General features: G+C 37.9%; 1 protein-coding gene across 2 annotated transcripts in view; it reads right to left on the reverse strand.

The window, feature by feature from the left end:
- The window catches only part of LOC138739581 (uncharacterized), a 36,484-nt gene extending 21,866 nt beyond the window's left edge, over window positions 1-14,618 (reverse strand). For both annotated transcript variants that reach the window (XM_069891913.1, XM_069891914.1), the window contains exons 1-3: window positions 13,852-14,618; window positions 11,311-11,586; window positions 4,244-4,693 (exon numbers count right to left, since the gene is read on the reverse strand). In XM_069891913.1, coding sequence (XP_069748014.1) covers window positions 4,244-4,693; window positions 11,311-11,586; window positions 13,852-14,254 — 1,129 coding nt within the window. In that variant the 5' untranslated portion in view covers window positions 14,255-14,618. The remainder of the gene's footprint in view (window positions 1-4,243; window positions 4,694-11,310; window positions 11,587-13,851) is intronic.
- Window positions 14,619-18,901: the final 4,283 nt, after the last annotated feature.

Consider the following 18,901-nt stretch of genomic DNA (forward strand, 5'->3'; position numbering starts at 1 on the left):
TACAGTCTACTCAAGGATAGTAACATAACATAACAATTACAGCACGGAAACAGGCCATTAGGCCCTTCTAGTCCGCACCGAACCAAACACCCCTTTCTAGTCCCACCTCCCTGCACAATGCCCATAACCCTCCATCTTCTTCTCATCCATATACCTGTCCAACCTTTTCTTAAATAATACAATTGACTCCCCCGCCACTATTTCCCCCGGAAGCTCATTCCACACGACTACCACTTTCTGAGTAAAGAAGTTCCCCCTCATGTTACCTCTAAACCTCTGCCCCTTAATTCTCAACTCATGTCCTCTTGTTTTAATCTTTCCTCCTCTTAACGGAAATAGTCTATCCACATCCACTCTGTCTATCCCTTTCATAATCTTAAATACTTTTATCAAATCCCCTCTCAACCTTCTACACTCCAAAGAATAAAGACCTAATCTGTCCAATCTCTCCCTATACTCTAGATGCTTAAACCCAGGTAACATTCTGGTAAACCTTCTCTGCACTCTCTCCACTCTGTTTATATCCTTCCTATAATTAGGCGACCAGAACTGCACACAGAACTCCAAATTAGGCCGCACCAACGTCTTATACAATCTCAACATCACCTCCCAACTCCTATATTCCATGCAATGATTGATAAAGGCCAGCATACTAAAAGCCTTCTTCACCACCCTATTCACGTGAGTTTCTACCTTCTGGGAACGATGTACCGTTACTCCTAAATCTTTATGCTCTTCTGTATTCCTCAATGCTCTCCCATTTACCACGTATTTCCTATTCTGATTCTTCTTACCAAAATGAAGCACCTCACACTTATCAGCATTAAATTCCATCTGCCATTTTTCAGCCCACTTTTCTAAGCAGCCCAAATCCCTCTGCAATCCTTGAAAACCAGTGTGACTTTATGAAGGAAAGGTCAAGCCTAATTGAGTTTTTTGAGAATTGATGAGGGTAGGACAGTAGATGTAGTCTACATGGATTTTAGTAAGGTATTTGACAAGGTCCCCCATGAGATACTCATTCATAAAGTCTTGAGGCATGTGTTCCATGGAACTTTGGTTGTGTGGATAAAACATTGGCTTGCAGGTAGAAAAAATAGAGTAGTAATGGACAGAAAGTATTCTGCCTGGAAGTTAGTGACAAGTGGAATATTGTAAGGTTCTGTTCTGGGACCCTGCTCTTTGTGATTTTTATAAATGACCTGGATGAAGAGGCAGAAGGATGCTTCAGTAAGTTTACGGATGATACAAAAGTTGTAGGAGTTGTGCGTGGAGCTGTAGGTTGTTGAAGGTTACAAGAGGATATGGACAGGATGCAGAGTTGGGCAGAAAAGTGGCAGATGGAGTTCAATCCAGATAAGTGTGAGGTGATGCATTTTGGAAGGACAACCCAGAAGGCTGAGTACAGGCTTAAGGGTCAGATGCTTAAGAGTGTGGGTGAACAGAGGGACCTTGGAATCCAAATCCCTCAAGGTCGCCATGCAGGTTGATAGGATATTAAGAAGGCTTATGGGATGTTGTGCTTCATTAATAGGGGGATTGAGTTCAAGAGTAGAGAGGTCATGTTGCAACTCTACAAATCTCTGGTGAGACCACATTTAGGGTATTGTGTTCAGTTCTAGTCACCTCATTACAGGAAGGATGTGGAGGCTATGGAGAGAGTGCAAAGGAGGTTTAACAGGATGTTAGCTGGATTAGAAAACAAGTCTTATGAGGTGAAGTTAGCAGAGCTGGGACCTTTGAAGTGTAGAAAAATGAGAGGAGACAATAGAGTTCTACAAGATTATAAGAGGCACAAATAGGGTGGACAGTCAGCATCTGTTACCCAGGGCAGGAATAGCAAACACCAAAGGACATGAGTACAAAGTGAAGGGAGGGAATGTTATGGGAGACATCAGGGGTTAGTTTTTATTCAGACAGTTGTGTGTGACTGGAATGCCTTTCCAGGGACAATGGTAGAGGCTGTGACATTAGGGGCATTTAAAAGACTCTTAGACAGGTGGGTCACGTCTCCAGAATGGAGGACCATCGCCTTCCCAAGATCGTGTTATATGGCGAGCTCTCCACTGGCCACCGTGACAGAGGTGCACCAAAGAAAAGGTACAAGGACTGCCTAAAGAAATCTCTTGGTGCCTGCCACATTGACCACCGCCAGTGGGCTGATATCGCCTCAAACCATGCATCTTGGCGCCTCACAGTTTGGCGGGCAGCAACCTCCTTTGAAGAAGACCACAGAGCCCACCTCACTGACAAAAGGCAAAGGAGGAAAAACCCAACACCCAACCCCAACCCACTAATTTTCCCCTGCAGCCGCTGCACCGTGTCTGCCTGTCCCGCATCGGACTTGTCAGCCACAAACGAGCCTGCAGCTGACGTGGACTTTTACCCCCTCCATAAATCTTCGTCCGCGAAGCCAAGCCAAAGAAAAAAAAAGAAAGACAGGTACATGAATGGAATAAAAATAGAGGATTACGGGGTAGAGAGGGCTTAGTACTTTTTTAAGGAATATATGGGTTGGCACAACATCGAGGGCTGAATGTTCTATCCTAATACTGAGGATAAAAATCAACATGACAGGGAACAAAGTGTGCAACACACACAGAATTCTGTGGAAAGTAAATTAGAATAGCAGCTGTCCTATCCCATCAATTTTACATCCACTTGGCAAATATTCACTTATTTCCAAAAGCATTAAAGAAGTTTAAATTTACATATTCTTGGGAAAATTCAAATTACAAAACCCCTGGTAGAATATGCAATAGGCTGTAGCCATGCTTTAATTTCTGTTTGCTAAATAACACATTTGAAAAGACAAATATATGAATTAGTTCTGTAAATATGTTGGGAAAATAGCAAAATAAATTGAACAATGGTCCTGATGGTGCATTGTAGTGTATGGCAGACACTATCTTGTACTTTAAATTGTTTATAGAGTTATACTTGAATCCGCAAATAGGTTTTCCAGCTCATCTGTCACTCAGTACAATGCAAAGGAGTTATTTGGGCTCCTGCCAATCTTCTACAGAAGTTAGGGCAGAGCATTGGAAGGATTCTACCAATAGGTAATTGCTACCTTTACTTTTCTATCTTTTTCTACTCCTGCCCTCCACCACCTTAACATGTTGCCCAAGGGAAGTGCATTAATTTACTAAATTTATGTAGATAAGCTGTTGTTGGTCAAATTTGATTGGATTTCACAGAGCTCTGGGGGGGGGGGGGTGGGGGTTCCACTTTTGTCATCAATCCTCTCCATATCCTAAGCACAAGCCAGATGCAATAATCCCATTCTCACCCGGTTGGCGTCACTAAAACCTTTACTCAGTAAAGTGGTTAAGTAGGTGTGGGGCATGTTTGTCTTTATTGGTTGTGTCATTGATTACAAGAGTGAGGAAGTCATGTTGCAGTTGTATAAAACTGTGGTAAGTCCACACTTGGAGTATTATGTGGAATTCTTTTACCTTCATTACCGGAAAGATTGTGGAGTCTTTGAAAAGGGAACAGAAGAGATTTACCAGGATGCTGCCTGGATTAGAGGATCAAGCTATGGGGTAGAAGGTTAGACAAACTTTTGCTGGTCCCCAGCAAGCTGAGGGAAGAGCTAATGGAAGTTTATAACATTGTGGGAGGCATAGACAAAATATTTTATCCTGGACACAAATGTCAAATTTTGAAGGACATGCATCTGAGATGAGGTGGGTGGGAGGAGGGTTAAGTTTGTTAACAAAGAGAATGGTAGGCACCTGGAATAGGCTGCTAGGGATAGGGGTGGAAGCAGACACCATTATATCCTTTAAAAAACATCAACAGTCACTAAATTAATATGCAAGAATTGAGGGATATTGATCACGGTTTGCTCGATGCTTGTTCAAATCTGGCGCTGTCTGTAAGGAGTTTGTACATTCTCCTTGTGACCTGCATAAGTTTTATCCCAGTGCTTCAGTTTCCTCCCACCCTCCAAAAACGTATGGGGTTAGTAGGTTAATTGCCAGCACAGATTTCAATGGCTAGAATCAGCTTCTACCATGATGTAAATAAAATTTTAAAATGTAAAATTTAAATCAAGTGAGGGCAGAAGAGATTTAGTTTAATGTGGCATCATGTTCAGTGTAGACAGCTGGGACCTAAGAGCCTGTTCCTGTGCTATACTGTTCTACGTTCGTTAATAACATACATCATTAGGTGTGATTCAATATTGACCCTCAGTCAGTGGTAAAAATTGTACATCTTAAAGGAGAATATTTACATTTAAGGAACCTTCTGTATCGCTTGATTAGGAATGCGATGATTATAAGGAGGAGAATTCCACCAAGGATGATGCACATGGATGTTGAAAAATGGACCCCTCCGTTGCTTGTAACTGTCATTGGACAGAGTGTTTCAGTGGATCCCTGCTGACTGGGAATTACATCCTCATTCCACAGATCGGATGTTTCCTTGGTTTTTACAGTCTCAGTTATTGTGGTGGAATAACTTTCTGTTTCCAAACTAGTAACTGGAGACATGTCCTGCATCCACTCCGAGTCCTTCCATATGTTCAGTGAAGCACTTTTGGCCTCAGCTGTTGATGTCCTGGTCGTGGTGGTTTCTTGGACAGTTGACATTGTTGAAGATTCAGAAGTGCTGACGTGAATTGAAGTAGTCTCTGGATAATCGTAATCTCCACCAAAGATTGTAGTATCTAAAAAGTCAAGCTCTGTAATGGTGAAGGAAATTTTTTGAACAAGAGCAAAAAAATAAACTTGTCAATTCACGATAAGTACGCGGATGTGAATTGACACCTGTATGAATAAAATTCTAATCGGTTATCTTTGATATCCCAATATTTTGTCACACTCTTATCCAAGACATCGAATCCTTCTCTTTACTATTAACACCACTGACTACAGTTTCCACCCTGGTAACATTGTTATAACTCTAAATGACAACTCAAATCAATCGTATCCTTCATTGTTTTTTTTACCTTCAATGTGGAAATTCCTAAATGTTTCACACCTACTCTTAACTTTACCTTCAGCCTAGTGACAACTCTCTCAAAACCTCCACTCAAGTTAAAAAGGTCAACATGCTGTTGAAGAGATATATTTAACTGACCAGGAAACTCCATTAACAAAGGGAAGCTCAGTGGGTCAGGCAGTATCCATGAAGAGAAATGGTTTGGACCAAAAAAATGTTGACTAGGCATATCTAGCCTAGACCCATTGAGTCCCTCCAGCTTCTCATTATCTTCGAGCAATATAGCACAGGAGTAGGCCCTTTGGCTCACTAGTTGATGTCAAACATGATGTCCAAGTAAAATTAACATGCTGCTTGAACCTAATGCATTTACCTCTAATCCCTGGAAATATATGCGTTTTAAAACACTACTATTGTATCTGCTTCCTCCACCACAATTGGCAGACCATCCCAGGCACCTACCACACTTCTGAAAAACGTGCCCCATACACCTCCTTTAAACTCTCCTCTTACTTTAAAGACATGTCTGTAGATGACACTTTCTTTTGTCTCATATTTCCCAATTTCAAAACATGTCACCTTCTAAGAAACGTAAGCTTCAATATTCCAAATTACAATTTTATCCTTCAATTAACCAAACTTCATATTTTCAGCTTTATGTAGCCTTTAATTAGTTGATATAACCATTTTTCATAACTTCGCTTCAAGATTTTCATAACTTGAGTAAAGAAAGCATTCTGTATAATGATAACAATATACTTCTTTAAACAGTTAAGATGATTAATATGATAAGAGATGATAATAAGATGATGAGATAAGATGAATTCAAAGAAAAGTATTTCAAGAGCTTAGGTCTCCTCCATGGTTCTCTGAAGACTGAAACAGAACTCTCGGTTGGCTCGGACATTACAACATATGACGTCATAGGTTCTATGGTAACATTACTAAAACAATTTATCCTTAAAGGGATAGTCATAAAATTAACAAAAATCAAAACACAAGGTTTTAACCTTTACACTGATCCTGGAGAGGTAACACTTGTGATTCTGCAGGGGTCATCTACTGCATTTGGTACTGCCATTGCGGTCTACATTGGAGAGACTGGGCTCAGACTGGGAGATTGCTTTGTTGAACATCTCAGCTCTGTCCAACACAATTGTGTGGATCTCCCAGTGGGCACCAATTTCAATTCCCCATCTCACTCCCTTGCTGACATGCCTGTCCATGGTCTCGTGCACTGCCAGACTGAAACCACCCGCGAGTGGAGGAACGATGTCTCATCTTCTGTCTAGACACCCTCCAATTGGATGGTATTAACATTAAATTCTCTTGTTTCCATCAAAACCCCGTTATCTTCTTCCCTGTCTCCTTTCCTCTAGCTCTGTCTCCTCTCTCTCTCTCTCCCTCTCTCTTCCCTTTTCCATCTGTCTCCTTTCACAGAGCTAAAATCAATTTTCACCTTTCCTCATCATATCCAATTAACACCTTTAGGCATTTGGCCTGCGCTCCTCCGCCTTCCATTCTTCCCCTTTTTCTCCCAGTCTTTAATTCAAACACCTGCCTGCTTTGTACTTATATCATGAAGAAGGGCTCAGGACACTGCAAAACCAGCGTTTCTGTTTTTACTAAAGATTCTGACTATACTATTAATGCATATTAATTATAAGCCTCAGCCTTCGATGGTCTGTGGTGGAATAGGTGCTATTAGTGAAGACGAAATCTCAACCCTGTGACAGAGGGTACACATGCAAGTAAGGGTGAAATCACATTAATTGTCAGTGCTGACTATCCAGAGACTAAAAGGTTGACTCGATGGTGATGACTGATAGTTTGGACTCACACGGGGGGGGGGGGGGGGGGGAGGGGGGGGCTGCTGGTAATGGAATCTGAAACTAAACACACTCTGCTGGCACTCAATTAGTGTCAGTAGAAGAAAAAGGATCATTGATGTTTTGAGCCTGTGATAGTACAGATTCTATCACCAATGTGTATATGTAGAGATGGTAGTGTAGGATGACTGTGATTGGCTGAGAGTGTAGCCACACCTACTGGCAGGTCTTAAAGGATTGCTCCTAGCCAGACCAGGTCATTCTGGACTGGTCGGCCTACTTGTGACATGCTCCAGTCTTTTAGTTAATAAAAGCCTCGATTTGGATCAACAAGTCTTTGGTTCTTTCAACATGCACTACAGAGCCAAAACACTTTATCGAGAAGCATGAACTATTCTTTCTCTCCCACTGATGCTGCTTGACCCACTGAGTTCCTCCAGCCAAGTATTAATAACTGAAGGTTAGGAACATAGAGAAGAAGAAACCGCTGCAAGATATTTCACCAAGGGCACTCGAAAGTGCAAAGACGGCTTTAGCCCTCTGAGCTATCAGTGAAACTGTTTTCAAGAAATGTAAAGGTTCTCAATACAAAAAGAAAATGCCCAGAAAAATTGAATTGTGGGGTTAAACAAGAAAATCTGCAGATGCACAAATGTGCTGGAGAAACTCAGCAGGTTACAAAACCTCCATTAAAAGGTTAAACAACCTATTTAAAGAAAAGAACAGCCTCAATAAAAAGATGGGGAGAAGAGGGAGGAAGGGGGAAAGGGGCTGACAGATGAGGTAATAGATGGATACAGACAAGGTCTACTAGACAAGGATGTCCATTGTCACCTGCTTTATTTGCTATAGTTATTGAACCTTTGGCACAGTTAATACGTCAAAATGAAAATGTTAATGGTATGAGAGTTTTAAATGAGGAATATAAGATTAATTTACTTGCAGATTATGTTTTATTATATCTGGTAGATCCTGATATTTCCTTACCAGCAATTCAAGAATCTTTAGAAATTTATGGTCAATTATCTGGCTATAAGGTAAATTGGGTTAAAAGTGAAATTTTGTCAATTAGTAAAGATGATTATTCGATTTATAAAAATATTACGAAATTGAAGTGGACAAAACAAATTAAATATTTGGGAATTAATGTTAATACGGAATATCAAGATCTATATTCAATTAATTACCTTCCTTTAATAAAAAAGATTAAACTAGATTTGATTAGGTGGAAGGACTTACCTTTAGGTTTATTGGGGAGGATTGATACTATAAAAATTAATATTTTTCCTCGGATGCAATATTTGTTTCAATCAATTCCTTATTTTTAAAAAAAAAAGTTTTTTTAAGGATTTATATAAAGTAGTTAGAGAATTTTTATGGAAGGGAAAATTTCCGAGGGTAGCAATGAAAAATTGATGTGGGACTTTCAATTTGGAGATTTGAGATTACTTAATTTTCAATATTATTATGAGGCAGCTCAATTTAAATTTCTTAGTGCATTAATGAATATGGAGGATCTGCCCAGTTTAGAAAAATCTCCACATGAATTTTTGTTTCGACGGAATAAAAATATGCTACGAACTTATGATGTACCAATATTGAAACATTTATTGAATCTATGGACCAGTAAACTTGATTAAATGGGGCTTAAAAATAAATGGTCTGGGCGATTGCCATTATATAATAATCAACTTGTTTCTTTTACGGTCTCCAATATCACTTTGAAACAATGGGAAAGGAAAGGAATAAAAAAATTATCTGATTGTTTTTTTTGAAGGACATTTTTGTTCTTTTGAGGAATTACAAAAGAAATTTGGTATTAGTGGAAATTCTGTATTTGTATATTATCAGTTAAGATCATTTGTAAAACAAATATGTGGTCGTCAAATGACTTTATTGCCCGAAACTAGTTTTGAGAAATATGTACTTTCAATAACAGAAAAGGGGTATATATCTGATTTGTATTGTATTTTACAAGAAATTGAAAGTAAGAAAGATTGGGACAAAGATAAGTTGAAATGGGAAAAAGATTTAGGTTCTACAATAGCTGAAGAAACCTGGATGGAAATTTGTCAAAATAGTATTCGGAAATTGATTAATGCTAGATTAGCGATGATTAATTATAATTTTATACATCAACTATATCTAACACCAGAAAAATTAAAAAAATTTGGTCTTAGTAAGTCAGTTGTTGTTTTCATTGTGATCAGATAGCTAGTACTTTTTTACATACTGTTTGGTCTTGTGACCGATTGCAACAGTTTTGGAAAGGTATTCAATCTATATTTAATAGACTATATAATATTTGTGTTGTATTAGATCCTGATTTATTTTTATTAGGGAATATACAATCATTAATTGATTTAGGATTAAATGATTATCAGATTTCTTTTATCTATTTAGCTTTAGCAGTGGCCAAGAAATGTATAGCATCTACTTGGAAAGATAGAAATATACTAACCTTGGATAGGTGGTATTTAGAGATGAAGTCTTGTTTAATTATGAAAAGGATATCTTTTTCAATTCAAGATAAGATGTCTTTTTATAAATTGAAGTGGATTCCATTTGTTAAGTATATGCAATTAAGTTTGATTTAAGTATGTTCTTAGATGTGATATTTTAGATTTGATAAATCCTTTTTTTTTAATTATTCTTATTTGTCATTTTTTTTTGTGTGTGTTTTTTTAAATATATGATATTAATTTTACTAATTCTTCACTCTTTATTTTTGGGGAGGGGAAGGGTGGGTTTTTTTATATATAGATTTTTTTTAGTTCTTATATATGCAGGGGGGTTAGGTTGAATTAAGTTAGTTTATTAATGTTGTACTGTAATTATATTATTTTATTTTATATTTTTTTAATGTAATTTTTCTTTTTATTCCTGTGATAAAATCTTTAAATAAAGTTTTAATTTAAAAAAAATAGATGGATACAGGTGGGAGGGTAGAAGAGAAAGAAAAAACCTGAAAAGTGATACGGGGAGAGGGTACCTCTCTAAATTACTATTTTTCACTTATACTGTCTCTTGTAAAAGGGCCCAGGTCTGAAAAGTTGGTTAGCCTTTGTTGCCTATGGATGCTGTGTGTCCTGTTGAGTTTATCCCAACACATTTGTGTATTGCAGGTGAAATTGTGGGATTAGTTTATGAAAGAAGGCACAAGTGAGTCTTCTCCACAAGGATGGGAACTTAAAGGACAAACTACCCAGGGGTTGTTTTTATTTTTCTCCAGACTATGAGGAACAGTCGCTGGAGATTTTCTTTATCACTGTTCTCCATTATAAAACCACAAAGGAGTGGGAAAATACAGGCGCATAGAGTTTGGTTTTGAGCAACGATGTGAAATGGGCGATAATGAATGATCAGTCTGTTGTACATCAGCTCCTCCCACACTTTTTGCACCTCAACTAATTTGTTTTTCTCTTTCTCAAGCTGATTGAAAAGAAAACGACAGGAGAAACTCAGCACTTCAGGCAAGCATCAGGTCCACAGTCAATGAAACACTACCTCTGGATGCTGCCTGACCTGTTGGGTTCCTCCAGCATTTTGAGTTTTGCTCTGAATTCCAGCATCTGGAGTCTCTCATATCTCCATTCCCTCTTTCACATTTGTCAATAAAAGGGTCGCAGACTGTTCTCTTTCTAAGCATGTTGAGTTTTCCGGCATTTTCTGTTTCCTTCACATTTCTATTTTATAATCTCTTTTGATTGGAAATAAAAAAAATGAGTGAAATGCAGTGAGACAGTGAGGTTCCAACAGGCATCATACCTTTGACCCAATGGCACAGAGTCAAGATATATCTGGCTGTTAACAATTATTTATGTGGTACGTTTAAGTAAATGTACAAAATCTGAATCCTTTAATTCCATGTTACAAAGCCAAGCTGTGCAATTTACAGAAAACGTGCTTGAAGTATTCAGCATGAAAGGCTGTCATTCTGAATCTGAACTCTTTCTCTCTCCACAGATGCTGTCTAACTTGCTGAGTTTCTCTATCCATTCTGTTTATTTCAGATTTTCAACATCATCGGTAGTTTGTGTATACATTTCATTGCCAATACTTTTACAGGCACTTTCATTGTAAAACAAACATAATTTGGTTCTGTTAAATATGGAAGAGATGGATTATTTTTCAGAATGATTTGGAACACATTAGATATTTAATTTAGATCAGCCATTCTCAACAGGTGTCATATGCCCCACTCCCCCTCCTCCACCCCCCCCGGGGACCACGGACTGAAATTATCATTTCTTTTAAATGTAGTCAGTAGAAGAGAAGTACGGAGGTAACCAACTAAACTTGACTGCTTCACAGGGAACGGGTGGGGAGCATAAACTTTGAGTACAATCCTAAAGGGGACTATAGCCAAATAAAAGATTGAGAATGGCTGGTTTAGATAACATGATTCATATCGAGTTTAGAAGGGCATGTCATGATATGATGACTATTAATAAGCTGAGTACAATATGCTCCGAAAGTCTGGCCACATTTTCTGGTGTCTCCATGCTTAACACGCACTCACACTTACCTATGTTCAGGCATGTTTCGGTAACAATAGATTCCTTTTTGGCCAAACTACATCCATACTTCTTAAGATGTTCCTGATCCACCTGAGAAATAACAAGAGACTGCCCGCCATTGATAATGCTGACAACCCCAGTGTCGGATATTGCTAGTCCATCATACTGCCATTTTATACGGGGTGTTATCACTTTCGTTCCACAATACGTGCAGGTTAAAGTAACTCTGTCTCCAACTGACACAACTGGTGGATTCACTGTCAGGTGTAGATTAGCCCAGCACCCTGCAAAAAAAAAAATCTTTATTATAAATAAACTAATGGAAATTATATGTTTGGGTTGATTTCAAATAGTTTATCCAACTGGGTAGTCCATCTATACAGTGTTAGAGGTGCATCTGAATATTGTTCCCAAATTATGTTTTTGGTATAAGTATGTACTAAATCTTCAAGCGACAGGATAGATTCCTGAGTCAATCACTCTGTCTGGGATGAATTTGGGTTTCAACATTTGAATTACAGGGAAAAAAATAGGAACTAAAAACAGTGAAACCCTGATTTAACGCACCCAAATTCAGATATAACGCGATGAGTCATTGAACCCCTTAACGTCCAGATAGGATGTTAAGCGAGCCCATTTTAAAAGATGTAGTACCAGGCCACCCTGTGGCGCAGCAGATGTTTAGAAGTGGAGCGTCTAAATGATTAAGGTAAGTACAGTAATGTTTATCTTGGTGGCGAATCCGTCGCACTGATGAAGGGGGGGGGGGGGGGAGTGCTGCCATGAACGATGTTTGTATATATTGTACACAGGAGTGAAACCCCGATTTACCGCGACCCCACCTTTTTCATGATCCTACTTTTTTGGACCTGGCCATCACGTTATAACACGGTTCACTGTAATTCAAATCAAATATTTGACATTTTCAGACAAACAAATTACCACAATACCAAAATCTTATACTCTCTAAACCTAAATCTTAGTGACTAGATCATGTAACCTGATTACCATAACCAACTATATTAATTCCAGGTCTAAACCAAGAAGCAGGGAGGGACAACTTGGAATTAATTTGACACATTCTGGAATTTTTTTCTTTGAAAAACTAGAGTAAGGTCTGGAAGGCCATCACTATTATCGAGTCATAAAAATATACACTTAAACTAAATCACCCACACTACCTCACAAAAGCCTCAATGTTCTTAGGAACGTAGCTACCCATTGGAGCAGTGCCCAAGATCTGAAATAATAAGGTATATCTTCTCTAGTATAAGCATCCTGAGCTCACTTTTTTAATCTTCTGGGTTAGGGACATTATCTTTGCTAATGCGGCAAGACATATACATTACTTCCGAGATGAAACATATCAGATTTTTGTGGGATTGTGTTCTTAACCTCAAACTTTTTTTCAATTAAGTACTGATAGTTTAATTGACCCTTATTCTTCTTTAATCCCTGGTTATTATTCCCGTTTATTCTTTGCTTCCAATTGCTTTTCCCTTTTCTTAACTTTGTGACTTTTATACATTTTTGGTATAAATCTTTTAAGCTACATAATAGATTCCTGAGTCAATCACTCTTCCTGGGATGAATTTGGGTGTCTGAATTACCGGGAAAAGAATGGGATAAAGAGGAACTAAATACAATGGAACCCTGATTTAACGCGAATTTGGATATAACGTGACCCCTTAATGTCCACGTTCCATCCTTTGAGATAGGACGTTAAGCGAGCCCATTTTAAAAATTGTAGTACCAGGGATGGCCACCCTGTGGCGCAGCAGATGTTTTGAAGTGGAGCATCTAAATGATTAAGGTAGGTACAGTAATGTTGATCTTGGTGGGGAATTCATCGCACTGATGAAGGAGGGTTGGGGGGGGTGAGTGCTGCCATGAACGGGAGGTGGGGAGGATTAGTGCTGCCGCAAACAGAGGGAAGTGAGTGCTGCAGTGAACGGGGGGGTGGGGGGGTTGCTGCTTTGAACAATGTGTGCATATATTGTACACAGTAGTGAAACCCCGATTTAGCGCGAACCCGCTTTTTTCATGATCTACCTTAAGCAATCCCTTACCGATCACAGAACATATATGACATAGGGAATACTTAAGGTGGAATGTGAAATTTTTGTAAAAAGGATGCCCACCCCGTTATATGACATCATCAAATCCCCAAACCTGCTCAGACCCATCCACAAATGACCAAGGTTAAAAAAAAGCTAACATTTCAGGTCGATAACAACTTAAGAATGTTTTCAAATAAACAAATGCCCAGAAAATATGAAGTGATAATATGATCTGTGGATGCATTTCCCATTCATCAATTCACACAATCTGATGTGTCACCTCCCACCAACCAATTCTGATAATTCAAGGAGAAGATCTAGAAATCGAAAGGGGCAAACTTCAGGTGACTGTCTGAGAACTTTGCTTTCAATAACTATGGAAAGATTCTCATAAATGATCATCGACTTGAAACATTAACTCTGTTTCTCTGTCCGTGGATGCTGCCTCAGTATTTTAACAATGTTTGTTTCTATGTTAATTCCACATACCTGGTTTCACTGTTAATCTTACTCTGTTCTCTTCAGAAAGGTCTTCATGGGCACAGATGTACTCCCCTGAATCAGGGATCATAACTCCCCTAATAGTGATTGAAAAGTCGCCTTTCTTAATCTTCGATCGGTATACCAGCACTCGTCCTTTGAACTCCTCTTCAAATGCTGTTCTTCCATCTGGATAAATGTCCAGAACCTTTCCACCATTGGAACCACTACATTCTGGATAGAGCGGTGTCCAATACCAACTCACTGGACGATCATGTGGAAGCTGCCTTGAGATTAGGCATTTAAGTGGAGCAACATTTCCAATGGTCACTGACAACTCCTGGTCACCTCCAACAGCCAGTTCAATAAAAGCAAACAGAGCTAAAAGAATAAATATTAATTTATGTACCATTGCTGTAATTGTTCTTTAAAAGTTCATTAATTATCAATAAAGCTAAATGTTCTTTTGAGGAATGAAGATGAATAGCTTAGAACAGCCATTCTCACACCATATTGAAAGGAGGCCTCTGACTGAAATCATAAAATATTTTTTTATGTAGTCAGTAGGAGAGAAGTACAGAAGAAACCAACTAAATTTGACTGTTTCATGGGGAAGGGAGCCCAAAATCCTTGAGCAGATTCCTAATGGGGGGGCATAGCCGAAAGAAAAAGTTCGAGAACAGCTGGCTTAGATCCCCTCCCCCATGCTCAAAGTGGGGGGCCTTCCCTGTGAAGAGGTCAAATTTTGGTTTCTTCTGAACTCTCTCACTGACGACACAAAAAAATTAAATATTATTTCTGTTGCATGAGGCGAAAAGAAAAACTAGACTTTTACTTCGAACACCTGTGGCCCCTGGGGTGGGGGTGGGCCATAGGGCCCCTAACTGAGAATGGCTGGCTTAGATAGATTACATAGTACTTAACTAATGTTGAATAAAGTGGAAAATGATATAAATCAAACAGTGATGATTGAACAACTTTCAGTTGGTTTAAACTGAAGAATATAGAAAGAAATGAAGGTTGAGAGGCAGGAATTGTACCTTCCAATTCCAAGGAACTGTAAAGGTCAGTATATGAGACTGAAGTGAGACATTTCACCATTGAAGAGAAAGAAGGAGGTATCAGAGGTCAATAGGGGAACAGCCTCCCTCTTCCAACCAGGTAAACAGTAAGCATACTCAGATATACTTAGGTATTGTAAATTCTGTTCGGTTTTTTTAAATGCTTCTCCAGGAGCACTCAGAATTAAATTCCTGCCAACCAATTGGATAGAATGATATCTGTGGTGATTTTTTTAAAATTTTTTTTATTCTTCACACTATAAACCATACTGACCAAAATACATACAGACATTTTTCTCTTGAATATATAGTGTCATTTTTTCCCCTTTTTTCCCCCTCCCTTCCCTCCCTCCCTCTCCCCCTTCCCATTTATTCAAAGTTCAATCTATAAGATACATTAAATCCGTTAAACAATGTCATCACTTAATAAAAATGAACAAGAAATTTTTATCTTTTACTTTTATATACTGAGTCAGTTCATTTTGTTGTCTTCTCCTTCTGTCATTTTAGGTGGTGGAGGTCCATGGTAGGATTTCTCTATTGTGTTTCATGTATGGTTCCCATATTTGTTCGAATATTGTGATGTTATTTCTTAAATTATATGTTATTTTTTTCTAATGGAATACATTTATTTATTTCTATGTATCATTGTTGTATTCTCAAGTTGTCTTCTAATTTCCAGGTTGACATAATATTTTTTTTTGCTACAGCTAGGGCTATCATAACAAATCTTTTTTGTGCTCCATCTAAATCGAGTCCAAATTCTTTATTTCTTATATTACTTAGAAGGAAGATCTCTGGGTTTTTTGGTATGTTGTTTTTTGTGATTTTATTTAATACCTGGTTTAGATCTTCCCAAAATGTTTCCACTTTCTCACATGTCCAAATTGCATGTACTGTTGTTCCCGTTTCCTTCTTACATCTATCTGATACTGTTGGGTCCCATTTATTTAACTTTTGGGGTGTGATGTATAGCTTGTGTAACCAATTATATTGTATCATGCATAACCTCATGGTTATTGTATTTCTCATAGTTCCGGAGCATAGCTTTTCCAATGTTTCATTCTTTATCTTTATGTTTAGATCTTGTTCCCATTTTTGTTTAGGTTTACCGTTTGTTTCCTTGTTCTCTTTCTCTTGCAGTTTGATGTACATGTTTGTTATAAATTTTTTAATTATCATTGTGTCTGTAATCACATATTCAAAATTGCTTCCTTCTGGTAACCTCAGACTGTTTCCCAATTTGTCCTTCAAGTAGGTTTTCAGTTGGTGGTATGCAAACCTTGTGTCGTGAGTTATATTATATTTGTCCTTCATTTGTTCAAAAGATAATAATTTATTTCCCGAAAAACAATTTTCTATTCTTTTGATCCCTTTTCTCTCCCATTCTCTGAAAGAAAGGTTATTTATTGTGAAAGGGATTAGTTGATTTTGCGTCAATATTAGTTTTAGTAGTTGGTAATTTGTTTTATTCCTTTCTACGTGAATCTTCTTCCAAATGTTGAGCAGATGGTGCAGTACTGGTGAATTCCTATGTTGCACCACTTTTTCATCCCACTTATATAGTATATGTTCAGGTATCTTCTCCCCTATTTTATCGAGTTCTAATCTGGTCCAATCTGGTTTTTCCCTTGTTTGATAAAAATCTGATAGGTATCTTAATTGTACTGCTCTATAATAATTCTTAAAGTTTGGTAGCTGTAAGCCCCCTTGTTTGTAATATCTGTGGTGATTTTGAGAAAGTACAAGAACAGGATAGGAAGTAGCTATTCGTTTAAGTGTATCTTATTTACTTCTCAGTTTCTGGGCATCAATGGCAAAGCTCGGGTTTATTGCCCATCCTCAAAAAAAAATGAATCAGGTCTTGACCTTCACTACCCTCCTTGAGACCAACAATCTTAATGTTATTTTTTTTACTAAAATTTTCTAATGTATCCACCTTTTCCCAAAGTTTTTTTTTCCTTTCCATTGTCCACGGAACTGTTTCATTCTCCACTCTTCCCATTCTTTCCTGTATATCTTCCACTCTGTCTTCCACATTTTTAACTCTTTCATCCATGTTGTCCAAAGTAATTTGCATCTTATCCACAATAGTAAAATATTTTTAAAATCTATTTATTTGTATTCTTTAATTTTCCTTTCAATTCTCTCAACAAGTCTGCATTGTTTCTTTGGTGCTTTACCTTAACTTTAGTTGGAACTCTAACTTTCTCTTGTATTATTTCTTGTTGGTCTTCATCCTCTTCACTGTCACTGTCCTCTCCGATTTCCTGCTGCAGAGGCCTGTATCTGCTATCATTAGCTCCTCCAACTGCCTCTGGGTCCTCTCTCAATCCGCACATGCTCAATTTCTGGCATGTGCATGTTAAGCCTTCTTCAACGCTCTCTCCCCGCTCCAGCGGCAGAGATGCACCTGTGGACGTACTTGGGAGGCGGTTTGCACTCCAGCTCCAGGCTTCATTTGAACACGAGGCCTCGAATCACGATCTTCTTGCTCCTGTTATTGGACTCTGGATGTTTCAGGGAGAGGTTTGTTTCTGTTCTTATGCAGTTCTAATGTTTTTTTTTCTTCAACTGGTCTATTATAGTTTACTTAAAGAGCACTTATTAAATGAATTTTCCAGGAGGGTCAGGCTCCTATGTCCTGACTCGACCACATCACATGACATCCCCATGAATTGCCTTTCTTTAGAACTAATTTGTGTGCAGGTAAAAACAGGTCCCTTCACAGAAAGCAATTTAGAAAATAAACATCTTCTTAGAAAGTTAAAAAAAATGAAGATTCCGGAAATTTGAAATAAAAATAACAAACATTTGAAACATTCAGCTGCTCAGTCTGAAGAGAAACCAAACTAATGTTTCAAATTGAAGACCCTGCCACTTTCCCATTGTTATCCCTAATTCTCAGATATTGTCTGGCTTGCTGAGTGTTCCCAACATTTTCTGAGGGGCTAAAAATTAGGCTGAATGTCACAATTTTGAACAGAAATAAAACATTTGGGAGGAGAGATTCAAGAGTGTGGGAGAAAGTAGAGAAGAAAATAGGTTGTAATCTAAGTAGGAAAAAGAAATGCCCTTTCAGATAATTTAATCTAGTTGTGTTCACTTGTGGCAGCAGGGGTCAGTATTGTGGGCTTTTGAATCTATTCCTGGGAAACTAAACCACTGGGCTTTTCAGATAGTAAAGTCTGTGATTGACAGAGATTCTGCTAATAAAACAATTAGTTTTAGAACTGGATAAAAGTTGATTTATGAATACACATTGATAAGGAATGTGTTTCTTAATATTTCATATATATATGTAAAATCCAGTTGCTTTTTTTAGGCTATAGCATCGAAACATTCTTTAAAAGTAAATAATTAACAATCAAACACAAAGATTTCAATTTCTGTTACCAACATCTGCTCTCCTTAACTGGGGTTCAGCTTATTTGAATTTGAGCTGTTGACCATTAGTTCCCATACTAAATCTTAAGAATTTATGTTGCTCTCTTAACAATGCTAAAATAATGAGAAGTTTAGATTTCTGAAGAATATTACAATTCTATTACATATTATAGAACTTGTATCCCATTGTAATTTCAAAGAAGATTGCTTTAGTTGATCACATAAAAGATGTTGAAACAAGTGAACAAAGTGAATGTGTGCACATGTTACAACAGGAACAGTTCATGTTGGGATCTGAAGATTAGATTAGTAGAAATTGACTGGCTATTTCAAGCATTGTCTATTTCAATTTCTAGAATTTTCCTTTTATCTTGAATATTAAAAAAATAATACCGAACCCACAAAGTCCTTTGACAAGATCCCACAAGGTAGGCTGGTTGGAAAGTTAGAACACAGAATCCATGGATACAAGATTGCAATGATGGCAGAGGTCAGAAGATAGTGGTGGATGGTTGTCTTTACAGCTTATGACCAGTGTTTTGCCACAGAGATCACTGCTGGGCCCATGTTAGTAAGATATATTAATGACTTTGACAAAAATGTTGATGGCA

The sequence above is a fragment of the Narcine bancroftii genome, chromosome 7 (genome assembly GCF_036971445.1).
Source record: "Narcine bancroftii isolate sNarBan1 chromosome 7, sNarBan1.hap1, whole genome shotgun sequence".
NCBI lineage: Eukaryota > Metazoa > Chordata > Chondrichthyes > Torpediniformes > Narcinidae > Narcine > Narcine bancroftii.